Source organism: Ochotona princeps, chromosome 1 (assembly GCF_030435755.1).
Source record: "Ochotona princeps isolate mOchPri1 chromosome 1, mOchPri1.hap1, whole genome shotgun sequence".
In the NCBI taxonomy this organism is placed as follows: Eukaryota; Metazoa; Chordata; class Mammalia; order Lagomorpha; family Ochotonidae; genus Ochotona; species Ochotona princeps.
In genome coordinates, this window is record NC_080832.1 from 82,931,613 (window position 1) to 82,957,962 (window position 26,350).

The window sequence follows — 26,350 nt, forward strand, 5'->3', positions numbered from 1 at the left end:
CGGTCATGCTGTAACCATTTGGTGTCAGGGTACCAGAGTAGCTGCTACAAGTACGCCCATTATTAGTATTATTATTAATAAGATTTATACCTTTATTTGAAAACCAGAGTTATGGAGAAAGAGCAAAATCTTCCATCAACGATCTCATCCCACAAATGGCCACATTGGCCATGGTGGGTAAATCCTAAACCAGAAGGTGGCAGGGGCCCAAGCATTTGGGCCGTCTTCCGCTGCTTTCTCAGACACATTGGAGAGCTGATCAGAACTGGAGCAGAAGGGACAGGTACCTGAGCTCCTAAGGAATGGTGGGCCAACCCACTGAGCCACAGCGGGGGGGGGGGGGGGGGGGCATGAGGTACCTTAAAAAGGAAGGTGTGGACTTGCACCCCGTCTTCGCAAACGGACTCTGGATAAGCTCTTTGTCATTTAGCCTCAAAAGATCCGAAACAAAGAGTGAACGTGCTGTTTCACAGCAAGCTTAAGTTTCCCACGGGCGGGACTAGGAGCCCCTGGTGCCAACGACTAAGAGGATAGCACCACGCTGCCCTTCCGGCCTTCCCTGCCAGGACCGCCCCAAAGGTCTGAAAGCAGAAATGCCGTTGCGAAGTCCAGCGCGGGTGAAGAACCTCGCACGACGAAACGACGAAATCGTTTATTCCTCCGGAGGACTGGGCTTCCTCGGCGCTATGGAATGGAGCTTGAGGCTCGGGACGGCGGCGACCCGGTGGAGCTGGGCGCTGCCTGAGTATGCGGTGCTTGCAAAACGCCCGGGATTGCAGGGAGAGCCTCCCGGGGACGGGGTAGAAGGGCAACAAACGCCTAAGAAAGCGGGGCTAGGGGGTGGGGTGGCGGGGGAGCTGCGGGGGAACGGGACGTGCAAAAATTTGCGCGTCCTTCTCGACCAGCAAAATACCACCGTTTTAGCGGGTTGAAAAGATCATTAGTGAGTGCTTAGTTGAAGTGTCCCTTTGCCGGGCCTGTTGAAGCCTGATCTTCCCTGACACTAGCTCTAGGCCTCTTTTTCTTGTCCAGCTCCCAGTCCAGCGCACCTGTGGACCACCCCATCCTTGCAGGCTACACTTTGGACAGTTGCTGCAAATGTTCGGTCGGATCAGGATGCCAATCTTTAGACTCCTGGGCAAAGGAACCGGCTCAGTCCACAATCACCAGTCCTCTGCCAGCAGAGAACCGGGAGCCTGAGGTCATTGAACCAGAAGGTCCAAACCCTTGGAGCTCTGAAGTGCAAGGGCAGAGAAGACGGCCGCTCCGGAGAGCGCCAATTAGCTCTCTCTGCCGGATCTGGAGCCGCCTAAGCGCCTCCATCCTCATCCCCCCTGGGAGCGCACGTTAGAGTACCAGTTGCTTCTAACGCGTTTGAGAAAGCAGTGGAGGAGAGAGATCTTTGATCTGGTGGCTCACTGCTGACTTAATGGCCAGAGCTGGGCCAGGACAAAGAGTATAACTTCATCTAATTTTCCACAATGGATTCAGGAGTCCAAACCCTTGGCCATCTTCCACTGCTATCCCAGGCATATTGTCAGAGTTGCATAGAAAGTGGAGCAGCAATGATGTAAACCAGTGCCATATGGGATACCAGGCATTGTGGGTGGCAGCTGAACCCACACTCCACAATGCTGGTTCCCCTCTTTCATTTCTGATTTCAGGGCATTCCATATGCCCTGGCTGCTCCAATTCCCTGTTTATGATCTGGGAAGCACTGGAGGATGAACCAGGGTCGTGGGTCCCTGCGTTTTTGTGGTAAACATGGAAGAAGTTCTTGGCTTCTGATGTTATATATTAAAAAGTTTATATAAAACATTTATATAAATAGGTACATAAAAATGGTGTTGGCATGCAAAAGGAAAAAGGCCCATGCTGTATTCATTGTTGTAGTGCTCATTTTTCCAATGAAAATGTGAGGAAATTTTTTTCCCTCGGTTCCTATGTAGCGCCTACTTACACTATCTCCCCTTGCAGTCAGGCTCAGGGCCCTAGGAGACCCGGAGGAGGGAGAACTCTCCCAGCTCCTCCCGCACCGGCCAGTGCGTGAGCCGCTGCGATCTTTGGACGGTGACCAAATCCCGGCCGGAGCCGAGGTCTGGCCACTCCATCCGTGGTCCGGATCTGCTCACAGTAGTAACCCGGGAGGGAGGTGAGAGGGACATGGAGGGCGGCCCTCCAGTGGCCCGGCTGCCCTCGTGGTCCTGAGGGTTTCAGGGTCGGGGTGCAACGGGAATGCAAAACTGACACTCAGACCTCCACCAGGAGCCTGGGCGGTGTGCTGAAGGAGCCCCGGATGGGTTGACTGCTTGGGCCCCAGGGACCGGGGTCGGAGACGGCGTCCCGTTGGGGCAGCCGAGGCGGCAGGTTCAGCCCATGGGGAGGAGTCCTCCAGTGGTGACTGGTGCCTGGGGTGTCCTCCTGCGCCACCACGGACCCCTGCGCTCGGAGTTGGGGCTCAGTCCGGCAGAGCGCCGGCAGCGGGGCGCGGCTGGTCCCGACCGTTTCGGACCTCGTTGGCGCCGCGGCTCGCAGAACCTGAGGCGGGGGAGCCCCGCGAGTTGCCCCCGTTTTCCTCGGGCTCCCCAGCATCACGACGCCCGTGCTTGGGCCCCTGGAACCGCCGTTCCTTCGTTCCCCGCGTCCACACTGCCTGTTCCTGGCCCCAGTCCTACCAGGTCTCGCCAGCGTGCCTGGCGGTCTTAGCTCCCCATTGCATTGCAAAGGGCCAGGGCCATTGCCATGGGTGACCTCTGCCTTGTATAAAACTGGGACCAACAGTAGGCCAAGGACAAGTTTTGTGGGTTCGTCCATTCAGCCTATTTCGTTTTCAGCTTTATTTTAAGCTCATCAACGGAAGAGGTATTTTAATTTTATTTATCGCAAAGGTAGAGAGAATGATGAGTAGAATTCCAAGATGGCCTCACTGTTCTCTGCCCTTTGGTGCTGTGTAACAAGGGTGAAGGGATTTTTGAGTATGTACGTTGGGTCCAAATCAGATAATTCTTAGTTGATCAAAAAGAATCACCAGGGGAGCTTGGCTTAATTAGACTAAAAGCCTAAAAAGGTGAGTTTCTTCTGCTGAATTGAAGGAATAATTAATAGCAGCCATATTATAAACTGCCTGTAGACAGGATACAGGTAGCCTCCAGGAGCTGACGGCATTTGTCCCATAACCTGAAAGGCCCTGGAAGATGAGAAGGCACCCACCACGACAGGAGGCCTTAGCACGCTAGACTCCTGCCAACAGAACCCGTGAGATCACACAGTTGTTGTAAACCACCAAACTTGCTATAATTTGTTACAAAGCAATCAATACAAACTTCAGAAATATTTGCAAAGGCTGGAATGTAATGAGGGGGTGAGATAAAGTACCGAGAACAGCCTCTGGCTAAAATCCACAGAAAGACTTTTATCAAATCCTAGCAATATCAACTTCAATCAATCCCTGGAGTGATCATTCTTATGCTGGCGAGACCTGGCAGGACTGGGGCCAGGAACAGGAAGTTCTGCCTTTGAACTCAATAAAATAAGACAGCAATCTTCCACAAGAGCCAGAACTAGCCACAAGAGCCAGAACTAAACCAGTCTGAAGCCAGGAGTCAGCGGCTTCTCCAGGCTTTTCCTCTTGGGTTCAGGGGCCCAAGTACTTGGATGGACTTTCACTGCTTTCTCTGCACATTAGCAGGAAGCTTGAATCACAAGTGGAGGAGCCAGAAATTGAACTAGTGCCCAGATGTTGCAGGCGGCAGCTTTGCCTGCTCTGTCACAGCACTGGCCAAGAGCATGGAGCTCCCACCAGACCTCCCAGGTGGGAAACAGGAGCACACGGGTTATCAGCTGCTATCCTTCAGCTGCTGGTTCACTCTCCAAATGGCCACAAGAACCAGGACAAAGCCAAGAGCATGGAGCTCCCTCCAGATCTCCCATGTGGAAACAGGAGCACACAGGTCAGCAGCTGCTTTCCCAGCAAAACAATAAAAAAAAAAAAAAAAAAAAAAAGCAAACTCAGTTCTTGCCTTACATGAAAGAATTTCCACAGGGACAGCACAGGGATCAAAGTAAGGTTCATTTTTTTGTTTTAGATTTATTTTATTTTTACTAGAAAGTCAGATATACAGAGAGGAGGAAAGACAGAGAGGAGGAGAGACAAAGAGGATGATCTTCCGTCCACTGATTCACTCTCCAAGCGAGCGCAACAGCCAGAGCTGTGCCTATCCGAAGCCAGGAGCCTAGAATCTCTTCCAGGTCTCCCACGTGGGTGCAGGGTCCCAGCACATTGGGCCGTTCTCAACTGCTTTCCCAGGCCACAGCAGGGAGCTGCATGGGAAGTGGAGCAGCCGGAATTAGAACCAGCGCTGATATGGGATCCTGGTGCATTCAAAGGGAGGACTTTAGCTCCTAGGCCACCGCGCTGGGCCCCAAAATGAGATTTATTAAAGTCAGGTATCTCCTGCCACAGCAGTGAGGGGTGAGGGGATGTTTGGAGAGGAAAACATGAAAACACGTTCTAAGTGGTTTTTTTAAAACACAGTGTGGGTGAGCAGAACAAGAGCTAACAAGAGGACAAGAGCTCTTGTTCTTTCTCTTTTACTTATTTATTTAAAAATTTTTATTTATTTATTGGGAAGTCAAATATAGAGAGGAGGAGAGACAGAGAGGCCCTTAAAATTTTATTTTTTATGATACAATGTCATAGGCCTCACTTAAATATCAGACTGACGGAATTATAACTTGTTATGAAGGACTATACTATTGTAACAATATGAGGAAAATTAGTCGAGGTTTGGGAATTTGGGGAGGATCCCAGACTGTATATAATTGTACCATAAAATTAAAAAAAAGAAGAAGAAATGAAGTTATCACAAAAACAGCATCATGGAGTCAGACAACATGTTACTGAATAGCTAATGTATAGGTAAAGAAATGAAAGAAAACACAAAAGCTTCTTGGATAAAATCATGCTACTTTGTGATCTATGAGTCAGTGAAGCATTTGATAAGAGAAAAGTAACTATTTGGAAGAAATGAAAATAAAAACAAAAATATTAGGGCCCAGCGCAATAGCCTAGTGGCTAAGTCTTCGCCTCACATATGCCAGGATTCCATATGGGCACTGATTCTAATCCTGGCGGTCCTACTTCCCTTTCAGCTCCTTGCATGCAGGTGAGGACGACCCAAAGCTTTGGGACCCTGCACCACTGTGGGAGACCTAGAAGAGGCTCCTTGCTCCTGGCTTTGGATTGGTTTAGCTCCAGCTGTTGCGGCTACATGGGGAGAGAATCATCGGACAGAAGATCTTTCTCTCTGTCTCTCCTCCTCTGTGTGTATCTGACTGTCCAATAAGAATAAATAAATCCTTTTTTACTCCCCAAGTGACCGCAACAGCTGGTGCTGCGCCGATCTGAAGCCGGGAACCAGGAACCTCCTCCAGGTCTCCCACACAGGTGCAGGGTCCCAAAGCATTGGGCCATCCTCTACGGCCTTCCCAGGCCACAAGCAGGAAGATGGATGGGAAGCAGGGCTGCCGGGATTAGAACCGGCACCCATATGGGATCCCGGGGCTTTCAAGGCGAGGACTTTAACCGCTTTGCCATGGCACTGGGCCAAAATAAATAAATCTTAAACACACACACACACACACACACACACACACACACAAAACCCCCAAAACAAAAACCAATGCCATAGGCCCAGAGATTTCCCCTTCCACTCTGCCCATGACCCCACTGATTTCCCTTATATTCTTATAATGGTAGGGTCCTTCAGTAAGGCACAGCTCATCACTTTGCTATTTAAGTATTTCCTGACATTGTAGGTATAGATAATGGGAGAAAGTCTGGCATCCTATTGTCAAAATATAGTGAACAGTTTCATTGGACTCCCCCTTTTCTCATTTCACCAAGGACCTGACCCTGACTACCTATCAGCCCACCAGTCACACTGCTACCGTTTGGCGAGTGAAACGCAAGATGGAAGATGGCCTCTCTCTGCCTTTCAAATAAACAAATAAATACATTTTGGGGGGGACAAGTTTTTTTTGGTTTAACAAAAGTATTGAAAGATCAACACACCTCACTGCCCTGAGGAGTACTCTGACCTTCTCAATGTGCAAGCAAAAGAGGGTGCAGTCAGCTGTGTAAACCCCCAGGCTCTCCGCCTACAGTCAGCGTTTCCTGCGGCTCTCTCACTAGCAAGGCCAGTGTGAGAAATCGCCAATTCTGCTCCTTATGGACTGGCATCAACATGAAAGACAATAACAGCAGAATGTTTTGAAAGTCTCTTTTTGGCTTTCATGAACATTTTTTCCTCCTATGGAACATAAAGGCACTTGGAAATGATGGTCTTCAGTGGAAGGTTTATTAGAAGGGGCTCTTAGTAGCCTACACATGTAAAATGGAAGCAAGAATAGCTGCTTTTCAGCCAGAATTGAACCAGCAGAAAGAATATCAAAGGTGCAATTTCCTCTCCAGGTCATCAGCTTGCTTTCTTTCTTAAGAAACGTTTTAAGATTCATGTCACAGGTAAATATCATACATGTATATACACACACACACATGCTTTTTATCTTGAAAACAAAGATATTAGGAACTGTTACTGTGCCATATCAAGCTAATCTTCTGTCCTGTGGTGCCAGCATTCCACATGGGTATGTTTGTGTCCCAACCACTTCACTTCTGATCCTGCTCCCTGCTTGTGGCCTGGGAAAGTGTTAGAGGACAGCCCAAAGCCTTGGGATCCTGCACCATGAGGGAGACCCGGAAGAAGCTCTAGGTACCTGGCTTTGGACCAGCCCAGTTCCAGTTGTTGAGTCCATTTGGGGAGTGAACCAGTGAATGGAAGAACTTTGTCTTTGTAAATCTGGTTTTCAAATATAAATGAATATCTATATCTATCTATATCTATATCTATATTTATATCTATATCTATATCTATATCTATATCTATATCTATATCTATATCTATATTTTAATCCTCAAAGCCTGGGTCTGGCTCAGTAACCTAGCAGCTGAAGTCCTCACCTTGCACTTGCTAGGATTCCATATGGGCACCAGTTCTAATCCCAGCATCCCTGCTTCTCTTCCCTTCTAGCTCCCTGCTTGTGGCCTGGGAAAGCAGTCGAGGATGGCCCAAAGCCTTGGGACCCTGCACCTATGTGGGAGACCTGGAAGAAGCTCCTGGCTCCTGGCTTTGGACAGGTGTGGCTCTGGTTGTTCAGCCATTGGGGAGTGAATCAGCGGGTGCAGGGTCCCAATGCATTGGGCTGTCCTCGACTGCTTTCCCAGGCCACAAGCAGGGAGCTGGATGGGAAGTGGAGCTGCTGGGATTAGAACCAGTGCCCATAGGGGATCCCGGGGCGTTCAAGGTGAGCACCTTAGCCGCTAGGCCACGCTGCCGGGCCCAATAAATCTTTTTTGAAAAATAAAATAAAATAAATGGGGTTGGCATTGTGGCACAGCCTGGTCCAAGGCTGGCTGTTTTGGGAATTTGGCAAATGAACAAACAGGGAAGAGCTCTCCTTCTCTCTGTCACTCTTTCAAATAAATAAATCCTTAAAGGAAATGTGTGGCTGCTACATTATTTGTCATCTACTTTTCTGAAAAGATTTATTTTTATTGGAAAGACAGATTTACAGACAGAAGAAGAGACAGAAAGATCTTCCATTTGCTGGTTCACTGCCCAAGTGGCCACAAGGGACAGGGCTGGGCCAGGCCAATGCCAGGAGCTTCTTCTAGGCCTCCCACATTGGTGTAGGGTCTCAAGCACTTGAACCATTCTCCACTGCTTTCCCAAGCCATTAGCAGGGAGCTGGATATGAAGTGAAGCATATGGGATCCCAGCACATGCTAGGCAGGGATTTAGCCACTAAGCTATCACATTGGGCCCTGGCATCTAGATTCTATGCTTTTTAAGAGAAGCCAGGAGCTTCTTTTGGGTCTCCCACGTGGAAACAGTGTTCCAAGGTTTGAGGCCCTCCTTCACTGCTTTCCCAAGCCATAAATAGGGAGCTGGATCAGAGGTGGAACAGCCAGGTCACTAACTGGTGGTTCATATGCAATGCCAGCACATGCAGGTGGAGGATGTGCCTGTTGAGACATTATGCCAGCCACTATATCTAGATTTTATATCGTATGTACATATACATAGAGAGCCATGGTATGAGAAAAGCTTTGAGATAAAAAATTAAAAAGGTTTTGAGATTTTTTTTAAAGATTTATTTACTTTTATTAGAAAGTCAGATACACAGAGAGGAGGGGAGACAGAGAGGAAGATCTTCCCGGCTTTGGATCGGCGCAGCACCGGCCATTGCAGCTCACTTGGGGAGTGAAACATCGGATGGAAGATCTTCCTCTCTGTCTCTCCTCCTCTCTGTATATCTGACTTCATAATACAGAGAGGAGGAGAGACAGAGGAAACTCTTCCGTCCTCTGATTCGCTCCTCAAGTAAGCACAATGGCCAATGCTGTGCGGATACGAAGCCAGGAGCCAGGAGCTTCTTCCAGGTCTCCCACATAGGTAGCAGGGTTCCAAGGCTTTGGGCTGTCCTAGACTGGCTTACCAGGCCACAAGCAGGGAGCTGGATGGGAAGTGGAGCAGCTGGGACATGAACTGGCACCGATATGGGATCCTGGCACTTGAAGGGTGGAGGATTAACCAATTGAGCCATTGTTCCAGGCCCTATTCTCATTAGTTTTTTTTTTTTTTTGTACATATTTACGGGGTATAGTGTGGTAAAGATTTATTTGTTGTATCAGAATGACCAAGTGACAGAGGGAAAGATGCAGAGGTTCCTATCCTACCTAGCTCCCTCAGTAAGTGTCTTCTGAAAACCCAGAACGGCTTCCCTGTAAAATGAGAGGAGGGGACAGGGACACAGGAGGAAGCCACCAGCAGCTTGTTTCCACCCTAGGAAGGTGGAGATGGGTTGAAGGAATCGCTGTTCACTCACACCGCCATGCTAACCATTACAGACTAACTAGAATCCCAGGTTAATCCTGTTAAACGTGGGGCTGGGAGGAGTCATTCCAAGCGTGGAAACTCCAGTTCTCCTCCCAAGACTACAGGTGATTTTAGGAGCATCCCTCCTCTTCTTTCCATCCCCTTTCTTGGAACAAATCGAGGTGAGCCTGTTTTGCGCCCAGCTGTTTCTCTTAATGTCTCCGACACACGAAGTCAGGACTGCTCCCCATTTATTCTGGAGTCGAAGGTCCGGGGGCCCGCAATTTCTCTCCGTGGGGCTGGCGACAGTACCAGAGCCTGGCGGGCGGGAGAAGGCGGTACCCGCGTCCTAGCCCTGTCTGACCCTCTCACAGCTCGCTAGCGGTTTGGGCCCCGATTTGACGAAGCTTTCGGGTTTGCCTGCGGAAGCTTCCACCTTGGGTTTCTGCGGCCGCCAGGTTTTAAGAGAAATCGTGACCTCTCTAGGGACTTCCACGCGGGCTCTGCACTGCGTCGGTACCCGCGAGTTGGGGAGTGCCGGGTGGGAACAGAGCTGGCTCTGCCGGCTCCTCGGCCTCCAGCCAGGCTGTGGGCGCGTTGGTGACCCCTCAGCCGTCACATTTGGGTGGCAGGGACTACCACACACCTCCCTGCCACCACCCATCTCTGGGAAAGATCAACCTTTCTCTCTTCCAACACAGGAGAGGCCAAGCAAGGCAGATTGTCATGTTCTTCGCTATCTTCCAAGCGGGGTACAGATGGCCCTTGGACCCGCAGCGCCTAGCCCTGCGCGCCCGGCAAGTCGCTTCACCCTGGGCCGAGAACGTGGCTGAGTCCCTCCCCTGATCGAGCTTTCTGGGCTTCTTTAGGTCCGAGCAGCTCGTGGAGAGGACATCCACACTGGCACTCAAGGTTGTACCCTGAAACTCACGCATCCGCGTCTGTACTCTTCAAGTCAGAACTCGGTGCTACACCTGTTCTCCCTCGCTTCTCCAGGTGGTTAGAGGCAAAACAGTCAAGGTCATCATCAAGCTTAAGGAGCAGATAGGGGCGGACGAGCCCTCCCTCCCCCTCCCCCGCCAGCTCCCCATCCCCTAGCTTTCCCTGCACTCGGGAGTTGCCAGCCCTAAGTATTTATGGGGGAAACGGAAGGGGAGAGGAAGGGCCCCTCTATGGGCTTTCCTGAGAAGCCCCAGCTGCGCGTGATGGCAGGATGTCTTGGTCCAGAGAGCACCCCAGTTCCAGGAAGGCTTGCAGGTAGAAGCCAGTGCAGCACGCATGTCTGAAGCTTTCAGGGTCTGCAACCCATCATTTGGAGTCGTCCATACCCGTGGAGTGTGTGTGTGGGGGGCTGAGGGGCGATAGGGATGGTGTGTGTGTGTGTGGGGGGGGCACTCAGTTAATGAAGCAGCGGATAGTTCAGCTCTGAGGAGGACCGAGGAGTATTTGTGGCGTCACTTTGCCATTGGGATCTCGGGCTGGGCTGGCGTGGGGACCACCGCACAGCCGCAGCGAAGCTACAATCCGGAATACAGCCCGGTACTCTAACCCAGGAGTGTGCTCCTACGTGGGCTGTGTCTTGGCAGGGATCCTAACTTAAACATTACCCCCCCCAGGGGCTGCCATATTTAAAAGCAGATGTTCTATAGACATCTCTAACGGAAAATAAACCTGTGGGAGGAAAGAAGCAATATCGTGAGAAGAAGGGAATTTCAAAAAGCATACAGCAGATTTTTTCTTTTTATTAATTTTTTCCTTTTTCTTTCTACAGCAGAATTTTTTAAAAAGGATTTCGAAGAACAAAAGAGACACAAATAGGAAAAAAAATCAAGGGAAGTAAGTATGCAAGAGCCAATTTAGCAATCAATTAACAGATGTCAAAAAGTAAGAACCAAAAAAATTATGAAAAAATTATCAAAGTCTGCATCAACATGGGCGACCTGAAAGAAGCTCTAGGTTCCTGGCTTCAGCCTGCAAGAGCCCCAGCAGTTGCAGCCATTTGGGGTGTGAACCAGCAGATCACCTTCCAAACAAATAAGATCTTTTTAAAAAAAATTCAAAGGGAAAAAATCTCATTTTTATAACTATATCCATGCATAATTATCTTAATGAACAATGAAGACACCCCTGAGGTTTCCCAGCTCATCAGGGACACCTGACATCTACAGCTAATTTATATTTAGATAATAAGTCGATTAAACTAAAGTAAGCCCTACATGTTCCTATACAGCAAATCTTCCAATGCACTGTGACAATAGTAACTCCTGCAATCATTCAGAAGATTATGGATGGGGCCCGGCGGCTGGCCTAGCAGCTAAAGTCCTCGCCTTGAACACCCCGGGATCCCATATGGGCACTGGTTCTAATCCCGGCAGCTCCACTTCCCATCCAGCTCCCTGCTTGTGGCCTGGGAAAGCAGTCAAGGATGGCCCAATGCATTGGGACCCTGCACCCATGTGGGAGACCCAGGAGAAACATCTGGCTCCTGGCTTTGGATCAGTGCAGCACCGACTGTTGTGGTCACTTGGGGAGTGAATCATCAGACGGAAGCTCTTTGTCTCTCTCTTCCTCTCTATATATCTGACTTTGCAATAAAAATAAAGAAATCTTTTTTTCCAATAGTCTCTCTCTCTCTTTTTAAGATTTATTTCTTTTTATTGGAAAGTTGGATATACAGAGAGGAGGAGAGACAGAGAGGAAGATCTTCTGTCCAATGGTTCACTCCCCAAGCGGCCGCAACAGCTGGAGCTGAGCAATCCGAAGGCAGGAGCCAGAAGCTTCTTCTGGGTCTCCCACATGGGTGCAGGGTTCTAAGCCTTTGGCCCATCCTCGACTGCTTTCCCAGGTCACAAGCAGGGAGCTGGATAGGATGCAGGTCCGCCGAGATTAGAACCAGTGACCATATGGGATCCCGGTGCGTGCAAGGCGAGGACTTCAACCACTATGCTATGGCACCAGGCCCCAAAATATATAAATTTAAAAAAAATAAAAAAGAATCCCATATGGGTGCCAGTTCATGTCCTAGGTGCTCCACTTCCTCCCTAGCTTCCTGCTTGTGGCCTGGGAAGGTAGTGGAGGATGGCCCAAAGCCTTAGGATCCTGCAACCACGTGGGAGACCTGGAAGACGTTCCTGGCTTCAGATAAACCCAGCTCAAGACATCTACGCTCAGCTCAGATCTTCCTCTCTGTCTTTCTACAGATCTGCCTTTCCAATAAAAATAAACCTTAAAAATTAAATAGGAGTTAAATACTAAAATTAGCATCAGATATCTATTATACAACTGAAGCCTAGAGGATCTGGATGAGGGCAGTCACTATATGAAGAGTCTTATGTAAGTGACATACAATTTTTATATGAAAGATTTAAAAACAGATATATAGTCATACTAAAATTGTTTTATAGCAGATGTTACAAATATTTATTGTTAAACAACCAAACAATATCTAGCGAAGCAGTAGAAAATGTGCAATAGGGGCCAGCACCATGTAGTAGCAGATTGAGCCTTGTCCAGTGGGACTAGCATCCCATTACCGGCACTGGTTCAAGTCCCAAAGCTTCCACTTCTGGCCGAGTTCTTTGCTAATGGCCCAAGTCCTTGGGACCCTATACCAATGTGGGAGGCCTAGAAGAAGCTCCTGGCATTGGCCTGGCCCAGCCCTGGCCCTGCAGCCACTTGGGCAGTGAGCTGATGGATGAAAGATCTCTTTTCCTCTGTCTCTTTCCCTCCCTCTCTGTAACTGTTTTTCAAGTAAAAATAAATAACCTCTCCACCCCAACCCCTAAAAAAAAAAAAAAGAAAGAAAAAAAATATGAAAGGTGGTAGTTTGGGTTGTCTCACAGTAGATTAAACTGCCACCTGTACCACCAGCATGCCCTGAACGCTGGTTCCAGTTCAGCTGTTTCAGTTCCAATTCAGCTCCTTGTTACAGCAGAGAGAAGACAGGCTGGGTAATTGGGCCCCTGCACCCATGTGTGAAGCCCTGACGGATTCCTGGCTCCTGGCTTCGGCCTGACCCGGCCACAGGTGTTGCAGGTATTTGGTGAATGACCCTGTGGGTAGGACTCACTGTGTGTAATCTTTCAAATAAGTAATTCTTAGAGAAAGAAAGAAACATGTCACTGATTTTGAAATGGCAGTCATCAAAAGTCACAAGATAACAAGCATTAGAGAAAACCTTACCGACTTGAGCTTGGGCCTAGCCTGTCTTTGGAAGGTAAGGCAGGTGTTGAAACAGACTCAGGGTCAAGGTTGAGAATTCACTCTCAACTGGTTAACCAGGTGTGGGCCCAGGGCAAGAAAGAGGCGGAGGAGATAGACCCAGAGCATCTGAGACCGAAAGACATCTCAAACCAATACTAATTTGGGGGGAAGAAGCCTAGCCCGGGGTCTCGGTCAGGGCACTGAGCGGACTCACGCCCAAGCAGGTTCCTCCGGGCTCTGCTGCGGCCGGAAGGGGCGGACCTCTCCCGGGCTGTAAAAGGCAGCTTTTAACACCGACTGGAGCAGCTTGCGGCCGCTCAGAACGCGCTCTGCGGACCATGGACGCGGACGTAGGAGTTGCTGAGGTCCAGCAGGACAAACTGAAGCCGTGTCTCTGCCGGGATGACCTACTTAGGCTTCCCTGTCTGCCGCCCCCGCGCCTTCGCATCCGGCCGTGGTGGTTTCCAGTACAGGAACTGGACGACCCTTTGGTGTTTTACATAGAGGCCTGGCTGGCGGATGCAATCTTTGGTGAGCCTCTCACCCCTCCCTGCCCGCCCCGTGTGTGTGTGTGTGTGTGTGTGTGGGTGGGTGTGTGTGTGGGTGTGTGGGTGGGTGTGTGGGTGGGTGGGTGGGTGTGGGGCCCGCCCCAACTCTCTCCTCCTGTCTTTTTGAGATGCGCAGGCTAATTCATTCCCGGGCCATCTTTACCTTTAAAGCTAGCTCCTTCTGGGCCCGGTGCAATAGCCTAGTGGCTAAATCTTTGAAAGTGCCAGGATCCCATATGGATGTCGGTTCGAATCCCGACAGTTCCACTTCCCATCCTGTTTCCTGCTGGTAGCCCGGAAAGCAGTTGAGGACAGCCGAAAGCCGTGGGACCCTGCACCTGCGTGGGAGACCAGGAGAAACTGATGGCTTGGAATCAGCTCAGCTCCGGCTGTTGCGGCCACCTGGGGAGTGAACCAGCAGATGAAAGATTGTCTCTCCTCTCCGTAAATCTGCTCTGCCTTTCCAATAAAAGTGAATTTTAAAAATTCTAGCTCCTTTTGATATACAACCTCATGTGACTCTTCTGTCTCTTTTTTTCCTGTTTAGGGAAAGACCGAGCTGTGATTCCGGAAATGGAGTGGATGAGCCAGGTCCTGTTGAGTGTGGACACCCTAGATGCCGGGAGCTTAGCGGAGGTCACGATCTACGGACGGCCGCGTGTGCAGAACCGGGTGAAGAGCATTCTCCTGAGCCAGGCATCCTGGCTCCGAGAGTATCGCGCGGGACGAGGTGAGGCTCATGGAGAACCTGCTTGCGGAGGAAACCTTGGGTGACCTCTCTGGCTTTACCTGGCTCGCTTCCAGCCTCCCTTAGTTGTAACTTGTCTCTTCCAAACCTTACACACACTTCCTGGGGGAATCCCTTCTGGAGGGGGCGCCCACCCTTGAGAAAGCAAGGCGTTAAACTTTAAGCTTTGAGTACCCGAGTGAACCTTAGCTAAGCTACCTTGCATCACAACACCCCTCCCCCACAGGCAGTCAGAGTAGGTGGGAAACGCTCTCATTTTTCCTGGGCTCTGGCTGATACCGCTGACTTCTCTTCCAGCTGAGAAGATGAAACAGCTGGAGGAGTTTCTGAAGACTCGCTCTTCAGGGACAGATGCCCCCCCTGCAACATGCTCCTTACGCAAGCCTGACTTCTGGTGCTAAAGTTGAAGAGAAGCAGGTGTCCCTAATCTCTGAAAATCCCCCCCCCCCCGCGGGTCTTGATGGATACTTTTGTTGTGAATGTAATTACAGAGCTATTTGACCAAATTTTTTTTTTTTGTCCAGTGGCATAAAGATCTTTGTTTGCATAAAGCAAATTTACAAAAGATGGAGTGTTCCTTTATGCGTTGATGTGGGTGGGTAGAAGTCTGACAAAGTAGTGGTTTTCCCCCTTTAGTTTCTACTATTTCAGAACTCCTGGGTCCGGGGCAGTGACTCAATGGCTAAATGCTCACCTTGCAAATGCTGGGCTCCTTGCAGTTGCTGGTTCGTGTTCTGGCTGCTACACTTTCCAACCAGCTCCCTGTTTATGGCCTGGAAAAAGTAGGAGAGGATGGCCCAAAACCTTGGGACCCTGCATGCAGGTGGGAGACTCTGGAGAAGCTCCTGGGTTTGGAGTGGCTCAGCTCTGGCTTTGTCATATGGGGAGTGAAGCAGTAGATACAAGATCTTACTCTTTCTCCTCACCATAAATCTGATCTGCCTTTCCGATAAAAATAAATCGTAAACAGAAAACAACTCCCAACTCTCTTATGATTATTTCTATTTGAGTGGCAGAGTTAAAGAGGGAGGAATGGAGAAGAACAAAGATCTAGTCACACATTCACTCACCAAGTGGTAATAACGGCTGGAGCTGGGCTAGGCTGAAGCCAGGAGCTCGAACATCCAGGTCTCCCATGTATGTGGCACAGGTACAAGTACTCAGGCCAACCATCTTCTGCACTTGAGCAGGGAGCCAGATTGGAAATGGAACAGCTGGGATGTGAACTGGCACAAATGGAATTCTGATGTCACAGGAGGATCCTTAACCCAAGGAAGATTCACTTGATGTCCTGAGTACCAGAAAGTGAAAAACAGAATTTTCATTTGCTGGTTAACTTCCCAAATGGCTGAGGCTAAGCCAGAAACTGGTAGGGGCTGAAAGTGGCACTCTGAAAGGGTTGCTGATGTTACACAGATCAGCTTGTATCACAGTACTGTGTCCTTTGTTCACTGTTTGATTCACTGTGCTGGGTAGGATCTGTTCATTCATGCTTCTAACAAGCTCGCCCGTCAATGCTAAAGCTACCCTGAAGTCTGACTTTGACCTCAACAACAGGTACATTTCCCTAGCGTGGAGCCTCACTCCGACACACCAACCCAGGCGCTGGCACTTCATTTTCCCTCTGAAGAGCCAGGATTTTGAGCCCCTGGGCCACCAGAGGGTCCCTTGCATTGGAGCTGGCTGTTTGGTCAGTCTGTGTTGCTGCACTAGTGCCTTTTGGAGGTGGGGTTGCTCTCCTTACCCATTGCACAGCAGTGATGGATCTGTACTAAAGAGCTCCTACCCCTAAGGCCGGCATGGTAACCTAGTGGCTACAGTCCCCGCCTTGCATGTGCCGCTTCACTTCTTGTGCCTCCCAGCTTCCCAGCTCATTCCCCAGCTTGCTGCTTGTGACCTGGAAAAACAGTCAAGGACGGGACCCTGCACTCATGTGGCAGAACCAGAAGCTCCTGGCTCCTGGCTTCAGATCAGATCAGCTCCAGCTATTGCAGCCACTTGGGAGTGAATCAGCGGATGGAAGATCTTTGTCTCTCCTTCTTTGTAAATCTTTCTAATAAAAATAAATCTTAAAGAGCTCCCACCGTTACCAATGCTGCTCTTAGGCACCAGAATTCTTGGGTCAGAGGATGCCAAGAGCTTCAAACAAAATGGGGGGTTGGAATTGATTTGACTCATGCTGTTTCTTAATCCCCTGGCAATAATGAGGTCTAGCCCTTTGCAAGAGTTCTATACTCACATTTTGAATTGTATTACTTTGATTACAGGTGACGTTGAATATTATTTTAGTTTACAATTTCCTGCTTTTATTTCTATCAGGATTTCTTTTCTACTCTGAAGTCTTTATGTAAGATTTATTGTAAGAAAAAAAAAGTGATCATTATATTTTCTACGTTTTTAACTTTTTTACACATGAAAGACTTAATGTGGTTAAGTCAATTGCTTTGCTCTGTTGTCTCTGCATCCCCATTCTTTGCTGTCAGGCTTAGGAGCAGCTGTATTCTGTGATGTAGAAACCTGAGAAATATTCCTTCAACTTTTTTTTTCCGGTGGGAATTTCACAAGACCACTGAATGTCTCCTGAGGTTTTTAATGTTGGGACGGACATTTGGTGCAGTGGTTGATTGTGCTGCTGCATGGATGCCCTCCTCACATTATCACATATGGGAGTGCCTGGGTTGGAGTTCTGGTGTTGCCCTGAAATCCAGCTTCCTGCTAATGTGCACCTTGGCAGGCAGTAGGTGACAGCTGTGACAGCTGTGTCTGCTACCCAAGTGGAGACCTGACTCCTGAATGCTGCTTCCTGCCTGGCCCTGGCTTCACTGCTATATGTACTTGGAAAATGAACCAGCAGACAGAACACCTTTTCAACCCCTTTCAAATAAAGGTTCTAATATGTACCTTTCAATGATTTTCTAGAGATATGTGAGCCGGGCCACAGCTCTAACACCATTGTGCCCTCCTAGTAATCAAATGTGTAACTATTGCCAAATATCCTTCTTTGATTTTTTAATTTAATTTTAAGGTAACTTATAACCACGGTACCAATTTGTCTTTAAATCTCATTCAGTGCACATACTCCCCTTTAAAAAAAAAGTGTAAAACCTGCACCATTAGGGCAAGCATTGTGGCTCCACAGGTTAAGTCACCATTTGGAAGGCCTGTATCAGAGTCTTGGCTGCTCTGCTCTTGATTTAGCTTCTTGCTAATGTGCCTGGGAAGGCAGCAGATGGTGGAGCAAACACTTGGGTCCCTGCCACCTACGTGGGAGACATGCATAGGGTTCCAGGCTCTTGGTCTCAGAATGAGAGCAAGGAAGATCTCTAACCAGCTGGTTTACTCCCCAGATTCTTGCAGCAGCCAGGCCTGGGCCAGCCAAAGCCTGATCCAGAAATTCCATCTGGATTTCCACTCAGGTAATTGAACCACCATTGCTGTCTCTGGGTACACATTAACAGGAAGCTGGGTGAGAAGTGGGACTCGACCAGGCCCTCTAATATGGGATGTGTCAAGCAACTGCCCACAATAAATATCATTTTTTTTATATGAAAGCTTATAAATAGTATAATCCATTATGAATTCTGACTGCTATCTGGCTGACTTTTAAACAAATTTTCCAAGTTTTGGCATGCTATTTTTTCCTTTTTGAAGCTTTGTGTTTCCAGAATTTGGGAAACGGATTTGAGAAGATGGCCCCAGCTTCGAAAGACTTTTTTTCCCCATCACAATAAAACTATTTGTACATCCTGCATGCACACGCAGTCACCATTTCCAGACTAAAGTACTTGTTGTCTTTGTTCCCTGACAATATGAAATTGGCTATTCTGTGTAAGCTTCTTGCACTTGAAGAGTTAATTGACCAAATCATTTTTTGACTCTAGGAAGTGGCCAGAATAGAAGTGTCCCAGTTCTTATTTTGCATCAGATGAGATCAAACTGGATCATTTGGAGCACAGAGATGACTAGGTTCTTGGATTGGGTATCCTTGGAAGATGGTGGGCTGAGTGTCAGGGTGTGAAACACACATGGAAAATATTCAGAATCTTTGACTCTTGGGCTTTAGTGTTTATTGTATTTCTGGCCTATTAACAGCTGAAGTTATGAAGAGATTCCTCTTACCAAAGACTGACAGGGCTATTCAGGCTTGGGTTGATCATCTCTACAGCTTCAGCATGATAGAGTTTTCATTTCCAAGGTTGCTGCAGCAACAGGTGAAGCTCCAAGTGTAGATTTCATGTCTTATATATGTGAGTGGAAAAATCCTGCATCAGCTTCTGATGAGATGAGGAAAGACAAGTGAGTGGGCCACTGGATGGGTTACATCTGGCAAAGCTCAACTCTTAGCTTCCTGAGCCTCTATCAAGGTCTCAAAGTTCACGTCATTCCTGGAGACTGAGGAGTTGGGGGCTAACACGTGATTTGTAGAGATGAAGTCGATGGAGAAAAGCAGCTTAGAAGGAGCTCATGGTTTGCTAGCTCCTTTTGGCAAGAGCTCTCTCCTAACTGCAGCCGTTGCAATAGACCAAACAATGAACTTCAACACCCAGGTCATTCAGGTGGAAACTCCCTGAAACTGAGTCACTTGGCCTGGGCCACTGGAATTCAGAGGAATTGCACTGTTTCTACCCTGTGGCTTCTTATTGGTGGTGGCAGCTAGTCTCCAGAGCTCTTTCTAGAACCCCCCCAAAGTGGGCGTTGAGGGAGCTTGTTCCCCCATTCTTAGTTCTGCCATTTCAGATCTTCCCCAAATTGAAGACCTTTTTTAAATCTGTAATGGCAGCCACTAAGCCACCTGCAGCTACTAAGCAACTGAAATGTGGCTAGTCTGAATAGATATATTCCTATACTTAAGATTAGTCTTATAAAGCATCTCAATATTTATATAACCATGTGTTGAAATTTTGTTTATACTAGGTTAAAATATATTAAAAGCATTCTTACTTGTTGCTTCATGCTTTAAAATGTGGCTACTAAAGAATTTAAAATTACATATGTGACCTACATCATATTTCTACTGTACAAGGCTGCTCTAAGGGATCCCCTACCCACCTGGCACCAGCCTTTACCTGTCTCATGCCATCACCTTGCTCTGCAATTCAGTATTCTGTTGAGTTTTTGCAGCAGCCAGTTCTCTTGCTTTTTGCATTTTCCTTGCCCTGAACAGAACAACAAAATCAACCAATTCTTCAGGTCTCTGTTCCCAAACAGAAATCATGCAGGCTGAGAACTAAATAATAAGGACCACATAACCAACAATTGCCAATCTTTAATAATAATAATAATAATAATAATAATAAATTGGGGTCAGTGTCATGGCATAGCACATTAGGCTGTCACATGCGATGCTAGAATGCCACATATATGTGCTGGTTCCAGTCTTGTCTGCCCTGCTTCCCATTTAGATCCCTGCTAACGGCCTGGGAAACATGGCAGAAATGCTTGTATCTCTGCCACCCATGTGGAAGAACTGGAAGGAGCGCCTTGTTTCTGGCTTAAGTTTGGGCCAAGGCTTGCCCAGCCCTAGCCACTGCAGCCATCTAGGTAGTGGACCAGTGGGTGGACAATATCTCTCCCTCCCTCCATCTGCAACTCTTTCAAATAAATTCTTTTAAATTATTAGAATCAAAGAGACAGGAAAAGGGGTGGACAGTATTTCCATCTGCTGATTCATTTCTGAAATGCCTAAAACAACCTGGGCTTGCCTGGGCTGGGACCAGAGCTGAGAAGCAGGAACCACTTTCCCACAAGGCAAGCAGGAGCACAGTTATTTGAGCCACACAGCTGCCTCCATGGACCTACGTTGACAAGAGGCTGGAGTCAGAAGAAGGAGGACAGAATCTTACCCTTAATACTGAGAAGCAGGCTTCTTTACGCCCATGCTAAATGCCTGCTCCGTCCATTAGGGCACGTGTGTGTGGGCTGAGGAGCAAGGACATACCTATTTCCTATGCGTCAGGAATGCTACTCGAGGTATTCCATTTGGATATGAGAGGCCCAATTACTTGAGTCATCACTGTTGCCTCCCAGAGTGGGCATTAGAAAGAAGACGGACTCAGGAACCAGAGGTAGGGTCTACACCCAGACACCTGGGGGTGCCCAAAGCAGCAATTTAGCTCTGGGCCAAACACCCATTATATCTTCTTAATTTGCAAAATATATTCTTCCATGTAAATACAACACATGTGGTTCAAAGTATATAGTGAGCTCTAATATTAGAAAAAAACAAAAAAACAGAATCTTTGGAAATCATCTATGAACAGATTTTTCTCTCAACCGGCTTATTTTTCTTAAGAGTTATTTTTATTGGAAAGGCAGATTTGCAGAGGAGGAGAGACATAAAGATCTTCCATTCACTGGTTCGCTCCCCAAATGGCTGCAATGGCTGGAGATGAGCTGATCTGAAGTCAGGAGGCCTTCTCCAGTTCTCCCATGTGGGTACAGGGTCCCAAATCTTTGGGCCGTTCTCCACTGCTTTCCCAGGTCACAAGCAGGCAGCTGGATGGGAACTGGAATAGCCAGCACATGAGCTGGTGCCCACATGGGATCCACGCGTGAATTGATGCCAACTGAGACATTGTGCTGGGCCGTCTCAACCAAACTAATTGCTCTACCTGAAAGTGATCTAGACTGCCAATTGAAAGTCAGATACACAGAGAGGAGGAGAGGTAGAGGGGAAGATCTTCCGTTCGATGATTCACTCCCCAAGGGACCACAACAGCTGGAGCTGAGTCAATCCCAAGCCAAGAGCTAGGAGCTTCTTCCGGGTCTCCCTTGTGGGTGCAGGGTCCCAAGGCTTTGGGCCATCCTCAACTGCTTTCCCAGGCCACAGGCAGGGAGCTGGATAGTAAGTGGGGCCACCGGGATTAGAGCCGGTGCCCTTGTGGGACCCTGATGCATTCAAGGTGAGGACTTTATCCAGTATGCTACCGCGCCGGACCCCAAAATCTTTTAAAAAATTAGATGTATTTGCATACAGATTTTTACATTAAAAAGTACTAACATTGAACCTTTACTCTTTGCTCACTCTGTTCTCCAACCAAGGAATTGCATGTAGCATTTGCTTTGTTTTCATAAAAATCGTCTCCATCTGCATATGCACTCAACGTAATGTTCAAATAGGCAGATCTGCACATGCTCACTCACCTCTTCTCAGAAGATAGCCTGATGTGGCGGGAGAACTAGGCTAGAGGGAAACAAGACCACCCCCCATTCCTGCTGGGAGCTGGCCTCACTGGACGCCCTTAAAAACAACAGCCACCCCCTCTGAGGCTTTTGCCCTTGTTTCTAGTAAAATTAAAGTCAGCTATTTTAATGCAGTGATGATCACTTAACTCATTGCAAATACAACTTTATGGCTTTAATTTCCTTATTTCCTTCTTAAGAACACTGCTTATTTAAAGCTGGGAGGATCTTCAGAGAGACACTCTATCACTCCTCTGCCCTTTCTCCTGAGAGGGGAAGGAGGAGGAACTGTTCTGCCCTCCTGTTCATTCCCAACTGCCCAACAGCCAAGGCTGAGTTAGCAACTCCGTGTCTCCCACGTAGGTAACAGGGACACACGCACTTGGGTCAACAACTCCTGCTTCCCGAATGCATTAAGGAGCTGAGTTTGGGTCACTGATGTTAAATGTCAGCATCACAGCTGTGGCTTAATCTGTCACTCCAACTCCCACCCCCCTCCGAGTTTTAAAATTAAGTTTCCTGAGTTGTTTTAGCAATGAATTTGGGGAAATGTAACAGACATTACATGGGATATTATTGTATCGCAGCTCCCATCATTTCTCATCCTTTTAAAAGCCCAAGCACCTGGATTGGTAAAGGGCTGCGGAGTAAGGAGCCCCCGTACCCCTCCTCCTCCACCTCCCATCAGTGGCCACAAGTGGGAACAGCAGGCGGGCACTCCGCTAGACACCCAGGAGGGACTTCCAAATCCAACAGGAACGCAGCCTGTATTCTGCAGGTGTTCGCATCCCAAGAGGCGGCTCTTCCAGAAAGCACTGGCTGAACAAGCTGGAAAGACGTCGTCCCCAAAAAAGTCAGATGCTGCGGGTTAGAAGACTCAAGGGAAACAGCTGATGGCAACCCACAACCCGGAGCGGCTGAAGTTCACGGGCTTCACCTGGTGGGGAAGGGGCGGCGTGAAGCAGACCTTGGCTGCTGGAGGAATGTGCAACTAATGGAGGCCCGGGCAATGCAACTTTTTATTAGAGCTCCTTGAACGCGTTTTCACAAGCATGTGATGGGAAATACCACCCATTTGCTCTCCCCAGCTTCACGTTCTTGGCCCCAGATGTCTTCATAACCTGGTAATCGAGCGGCTGACAGACTTGGGAGGCCCTTGTGTCCCAGCCTCATCGACCTTGGTCTGGGACTGCCGCGTGCTGGCCTCGCCGACTTGGGTGGGAGATGGCGGAGCTCCGACCCCGTGGACTTCCACAGGAGACTGCGGTCTTCCGGCCTTCTTGGAGCCTGGGAGGAGAACCCCGTGTGGGGAGGCTGCACCTGTGTCCCCAGCACCCTTCTCCACCCATGGGCTAGTCACCCAGCTGTCTGAGGGGCCGGAATCCCAGGACGCGGGATTCAATTTGGCCTTTTACATCTCTGGCAGAGACCTCTCAGGCCAGCTGCGGCCAGGAAGCACGCGAATCCCTCCCTAGGAGCCGGGGTTGGCTCTGAGTAGCCCCGCCCATTCCCGTACTTTGCAGCCGGAGCTGGCGGTGATAGTCGGCCAAGTTCATAATGAGCTTGGATACGTCCTTCTGATAATAAGGTCGTCCACATATCAAGATCTCAGCGTCGCCTTCGGGGTCCCATTGGTTCACATGCAGGAGGGTGTTGGACACACACTCGACGTGCGGGATGTGTTCTCCGCCCGGGCCTGCGAGGGGAGCAGGGAGGTAGTGAGCAGCTGGGGTGGCTCCTGGGATTTGGGGAGTGGAAGGGTAAAGCGCGGAGGCTGTGGGGGGTGGGATGGAGCACGGGCGTGAGGCTGCGGCGGCCCAGCGTTGTGGGTGGGAGAGGGCGAAGGAAGCCGCTTGGGTTGCCTGCTTCCCTCCTCCCGCGTACTCACCAAAGATCGCTTCCACCAACCAAGCCTCCAGGCGGACTGCCTTCGGACTCTTGAGGAATTCGGAGTGGAACCACTTGGGCGGTTTGGTGAGGTTCCCCAGCACCTGGGATAGCTCTCCTTCCCGCTGCTGCAGCTGCAGAAGCGTCTCAAAGCGCTTGGAAGTGGCCATGCCGCAGGAGCCTTGCAGGCGGAGTGAGTCCACTGGGCTGGCGCGCAGCAAACCCGGAGGTGCGCTGAAAGCGAGCAGCTGGAGCTACGACCCGGGCCTGGGCTGTATTTCTAGCGCCTTGGGCCAGCCCCTTCCGCTTGCGGCCTCCTCATTGGACCCCGGACCTCCGCTCTTCCTTACGAGGCAGTTGAGTTTCTGAGAGTTCCCGAGGCGCCGACAGCATCCGGACGCACCCCGCTACACTGCGCGCTCGGCGAGAAGGGCAGAGCACAGGCGCTGGGCTCCCGGCACCTCCTGGGAAGCTGTGGGAGTCATAACCGTAGGATCGGGAAGATGAGGCAGTCCTGGAGAAGGAAAAGAATAGCAAGATGGTATCGTTCAAAAGGATAAGAACAGCGGCTCTAGGTATTTTACTTCTAGGACTAAGGTGAGTTCCTTATCCTAGCCACTGAACTCCTTCCAGGTCCCCTGCCCCAGCTCAGCAAGCACTGGCAAGGACAAGTGCCTGGATGAACTCATGCATGATGAAGAGATGCAAGATAAATTCATGCAGAGAGGATTCCTTGGAAAAAAAACTTGATGCTTCCATTTTTCTAAGTTACCCGTTGAAGGACGCTTCTTTTGCTTGCAGTTTTGGCTTAAAGCGTTGCTTTCTTTAATCTGCTGTTCTCCTTTGGGTGCTGGAGTTGGGACTTGGCTGAAGCCAGTTTAGTCCAGGAGGGCGGGGCGACCTTGCGGGAATCACCGCAGGACCAGCTTCTACAGGGGTGAGAAGAGTTGAATCTATCTGGTAGACTTACCTGCTGAGAGATGCTTTCTGCTGGGCATTACAATTCTCTCGGGCCGGCGCAGAAGCATAGTGTCTAAGGTTCTCGCCTTGGTCCCATATGGGCATCACTTCCCATCGAACTCCCTGCTTGTGGCATGGGAAAGCAGCTGAGAAAGGCCCAAAGCCTTCGGTCCCTGCACCCGCGTGGGAGACCTGAAAGAGGCTCCTGGCACCTGGTTTTGGATTGACTAAGCTCCAGCCATTGCAGCTACTTGAGGAGTGAACCAGCAGATACAACATCTTCCTGTCTCTCCTCTCTGTATATCTGCCTTTCCAATAAAAATAAAATAAATCTTTAAAAGATAAATAAAAGTTTTGTCTTTTTACCTGTAATTCATTCGCTTGGCATCTATCCTACACAAAGAAAATATTTCTAATTATGATTAATGAACCAGGATATTCTGGTGTTTTCAAGAGAGACTGTAAATAAGAAGTTGACAAAATCTAAATTGAATGTAACTGGGCCATAGTAAAAGTTATTCAAAGGGAAGCAGTTCAATGGCAGCATGATGAACTTACGAATGTTACTTGAAAGATGCCCATTGTAAAACTAGAGTGGAAATTGGGGGGCGGTGCAAGGATCTTGGGTAGGGGGCAGGAAATCCCAGTGCCTATTAAATTATGCCATAAAACAACAACAACAACAACAATAATAATAAAAGAAATAGAAAGTTATTTAAAAGCTTTAATTCTGTCCAGGTAATTGTTGAGAAGCAGTGAGTGGGTTGGCACCATGGCACAGCAGGTTAGGCAGCCATTACAGCAACAGCATCCCATGTAGGTTCCAGTTGGAGTCCCAGCTGATTCTTTTTCCTTCCTTGCTTCCTTCCTTGCTTCCTTCTTTCCTTGCTGCTTGCTTTTTATTGCAGAGTCAGATTTACAGAGAGAAGCAGTGATAGATGTTTAAATCACTGTTCACTCCCCAAGTGACCGCAATGGCCAGAGCTGTGCTGATCTGAAGCAAGGAGCCAGAAACTTCTTCCGGGTCTCCCACGCAGGTGCAGGGTCCCAAGGCTTTGGGCCGTCCTCGACTACTGTTGCAGGCCACAAGCAGGGAGCTGGATGGGAAGTGGAGCAGTGGAACATGAATCAGCACCCATGTGGGATCCTGGCACTTTAATGGCAGGGATCTAGCCACTAGGATATCACACCAGGCCCAAGGTGTTCCATTTCTGAGCCAGTTCCCTGCTAATGTGCCTGGGAAAGCAGAAGGTGACCCAAATACCTGCGCCTCTGTACCCACATGGGAAGCATAGAAGCTTCCTACTTCTTGACCAGCCCAGCACTGGTGGTTCTAGCCATTTGGGGAGTGATACAGTGCCTGGTAGATCCCTCTCTGGCTCTCCTCTCTCTGTAACTGCCTTTCAAATAAATGCATCTTTTTTTTTTTTTTTAAGTACAACATTTTATGTAGTCAGTGTATTTATTTTATTAAAGATTTATTCATTTTATTACAGCCAGATATACACAGAGGAGGAGAGACAGAGAGGAAGATCTTCCGTCCGATGATTCACTCCCCAAGTGAGCCGCAACGGGCTGGTGCTCTGCCGATCTGATGCCGGGAACCAGGAACCTCTTCCGGGTCTCCCATGCGGGTGCAGTGTCCCAATGCATTGGGCCGTCCCCGACTGCTTTCCCAGGCCACAAGCAGGGAGCTGGATGGGAAGTGGAGCTGCTGGGATTAGAACCGGCGCCCATATGGGATCCCGGGGCTTTTCAAGGTGAGGACTTTAGCCGCTAGGCCACGCCGCCAGGCCCCAAATAAATAAATCTTAAAAAAAAAAAAGTTTTGTCTCTGCACTACTGCATGGCCACAGGCATCAGCAAAGGCCACAACAAAAGTG

General features: G+C 49.0%; 2 protein-coding genes across 2 annotated transcripts; one reads left to right on the forward strand and one right to left on the reverse strand.

Moving 5' to 3' along the window:
- The first annotated feature begins 13,420 nt into the window (after positions 1–13,420).
- Positions 13,421–14,865, forward strand: OOEP (oocyte expressed protein). Its single transcript, XM_012925556.2, has 3 exons — positions 13,421–13,673; positions 14,238–14,420; positions 14,736–14,865. The coding sequence occupies exons 1-3, from the start codon at positions 13,481–13,483 to the stop codon at positions 14,837–14,839; spliced, it is 480 nt and encodes a 159-aa protein (XP_012781010.2). The 5' UTR covers positions 13,421–13,480; the 3' UTR covers positions 14,840–14,865.
- A 7,845-nt stretch (positions 14,866–22,710) lies between these two features.
- KHDC3L (KH domain containing 3 like, subcortical maternal complex member) lies at positions 22,711–23,863 on the reverse strand. The gene is made up of 3 exons (XM_012925557.2): positions 23,509–23,863; positions 23,137–23,316; positions 22,711–22,907 (listed from the first exon to the last, which is right to left on the reverse strand). The coding sequence occupies exons 1-3, from the start codon at positions 23,675–23,677 to the stop codon at positions 22,735–22,737; spliced, it is 522 nt and encodes a 173-aa protein (XP_012781011.2). The 5' UTR covers positions 23,678–23,863; the 3' UTR covers positions 22,711–22,734.
- Between the last annotated feature and the right edge of the window lie 2,487 nt (positions 23,864–26,350).

Excerpts from the sequence above, each read along its gene's own strand:
- OOEP (XM_012925556.2), top strand. The coding sequence starts at position 13,481 with ATGGACGCGGACGTAGGAGTTGCTGAGGTCCAGCAGGACAAACTGAAG. Across the intron at positions 13,674-14,237 it reads GCTGGCGGATGCAATCTTTG|GGAAAGACCGAGCTGTGATT; the intron begins GTGAGCCTCTCA and ends TTTCCTGTTTAG. Across the intron at positions 14,421-14,735 it reads AGAGTATCGCGCGGGACGAG|CTGAGAAGATGAAACAGCTG; the intron begins GTGAGGCTCATG and ends CTTCTCTTCCAG.
- KHDC3L (XM_012925557.2), bottom strand. The coding sequence starts at position 23,677 with ATGGCCACTTCCAAGCGCTTTGAGACGCTTCTGCAGCTGCAGCAGCGG. Across the intron at positions 23,317-23,508 it reads GTTGGTGGAAGCGATCTTTG|GCCCGGGCGGAGAACACATC; the intron begins GTGAGTACGCGG and ends CTCCCCTCGCAG. Across the intron at positions 22,908-23,136 it reads CCGCCAGCTCCGGCTGCAAA|GCTCCAAGAAGGCCGGAAGA; the intron begins GTACGGGAATGG and ends TTCTCCTCCCAG.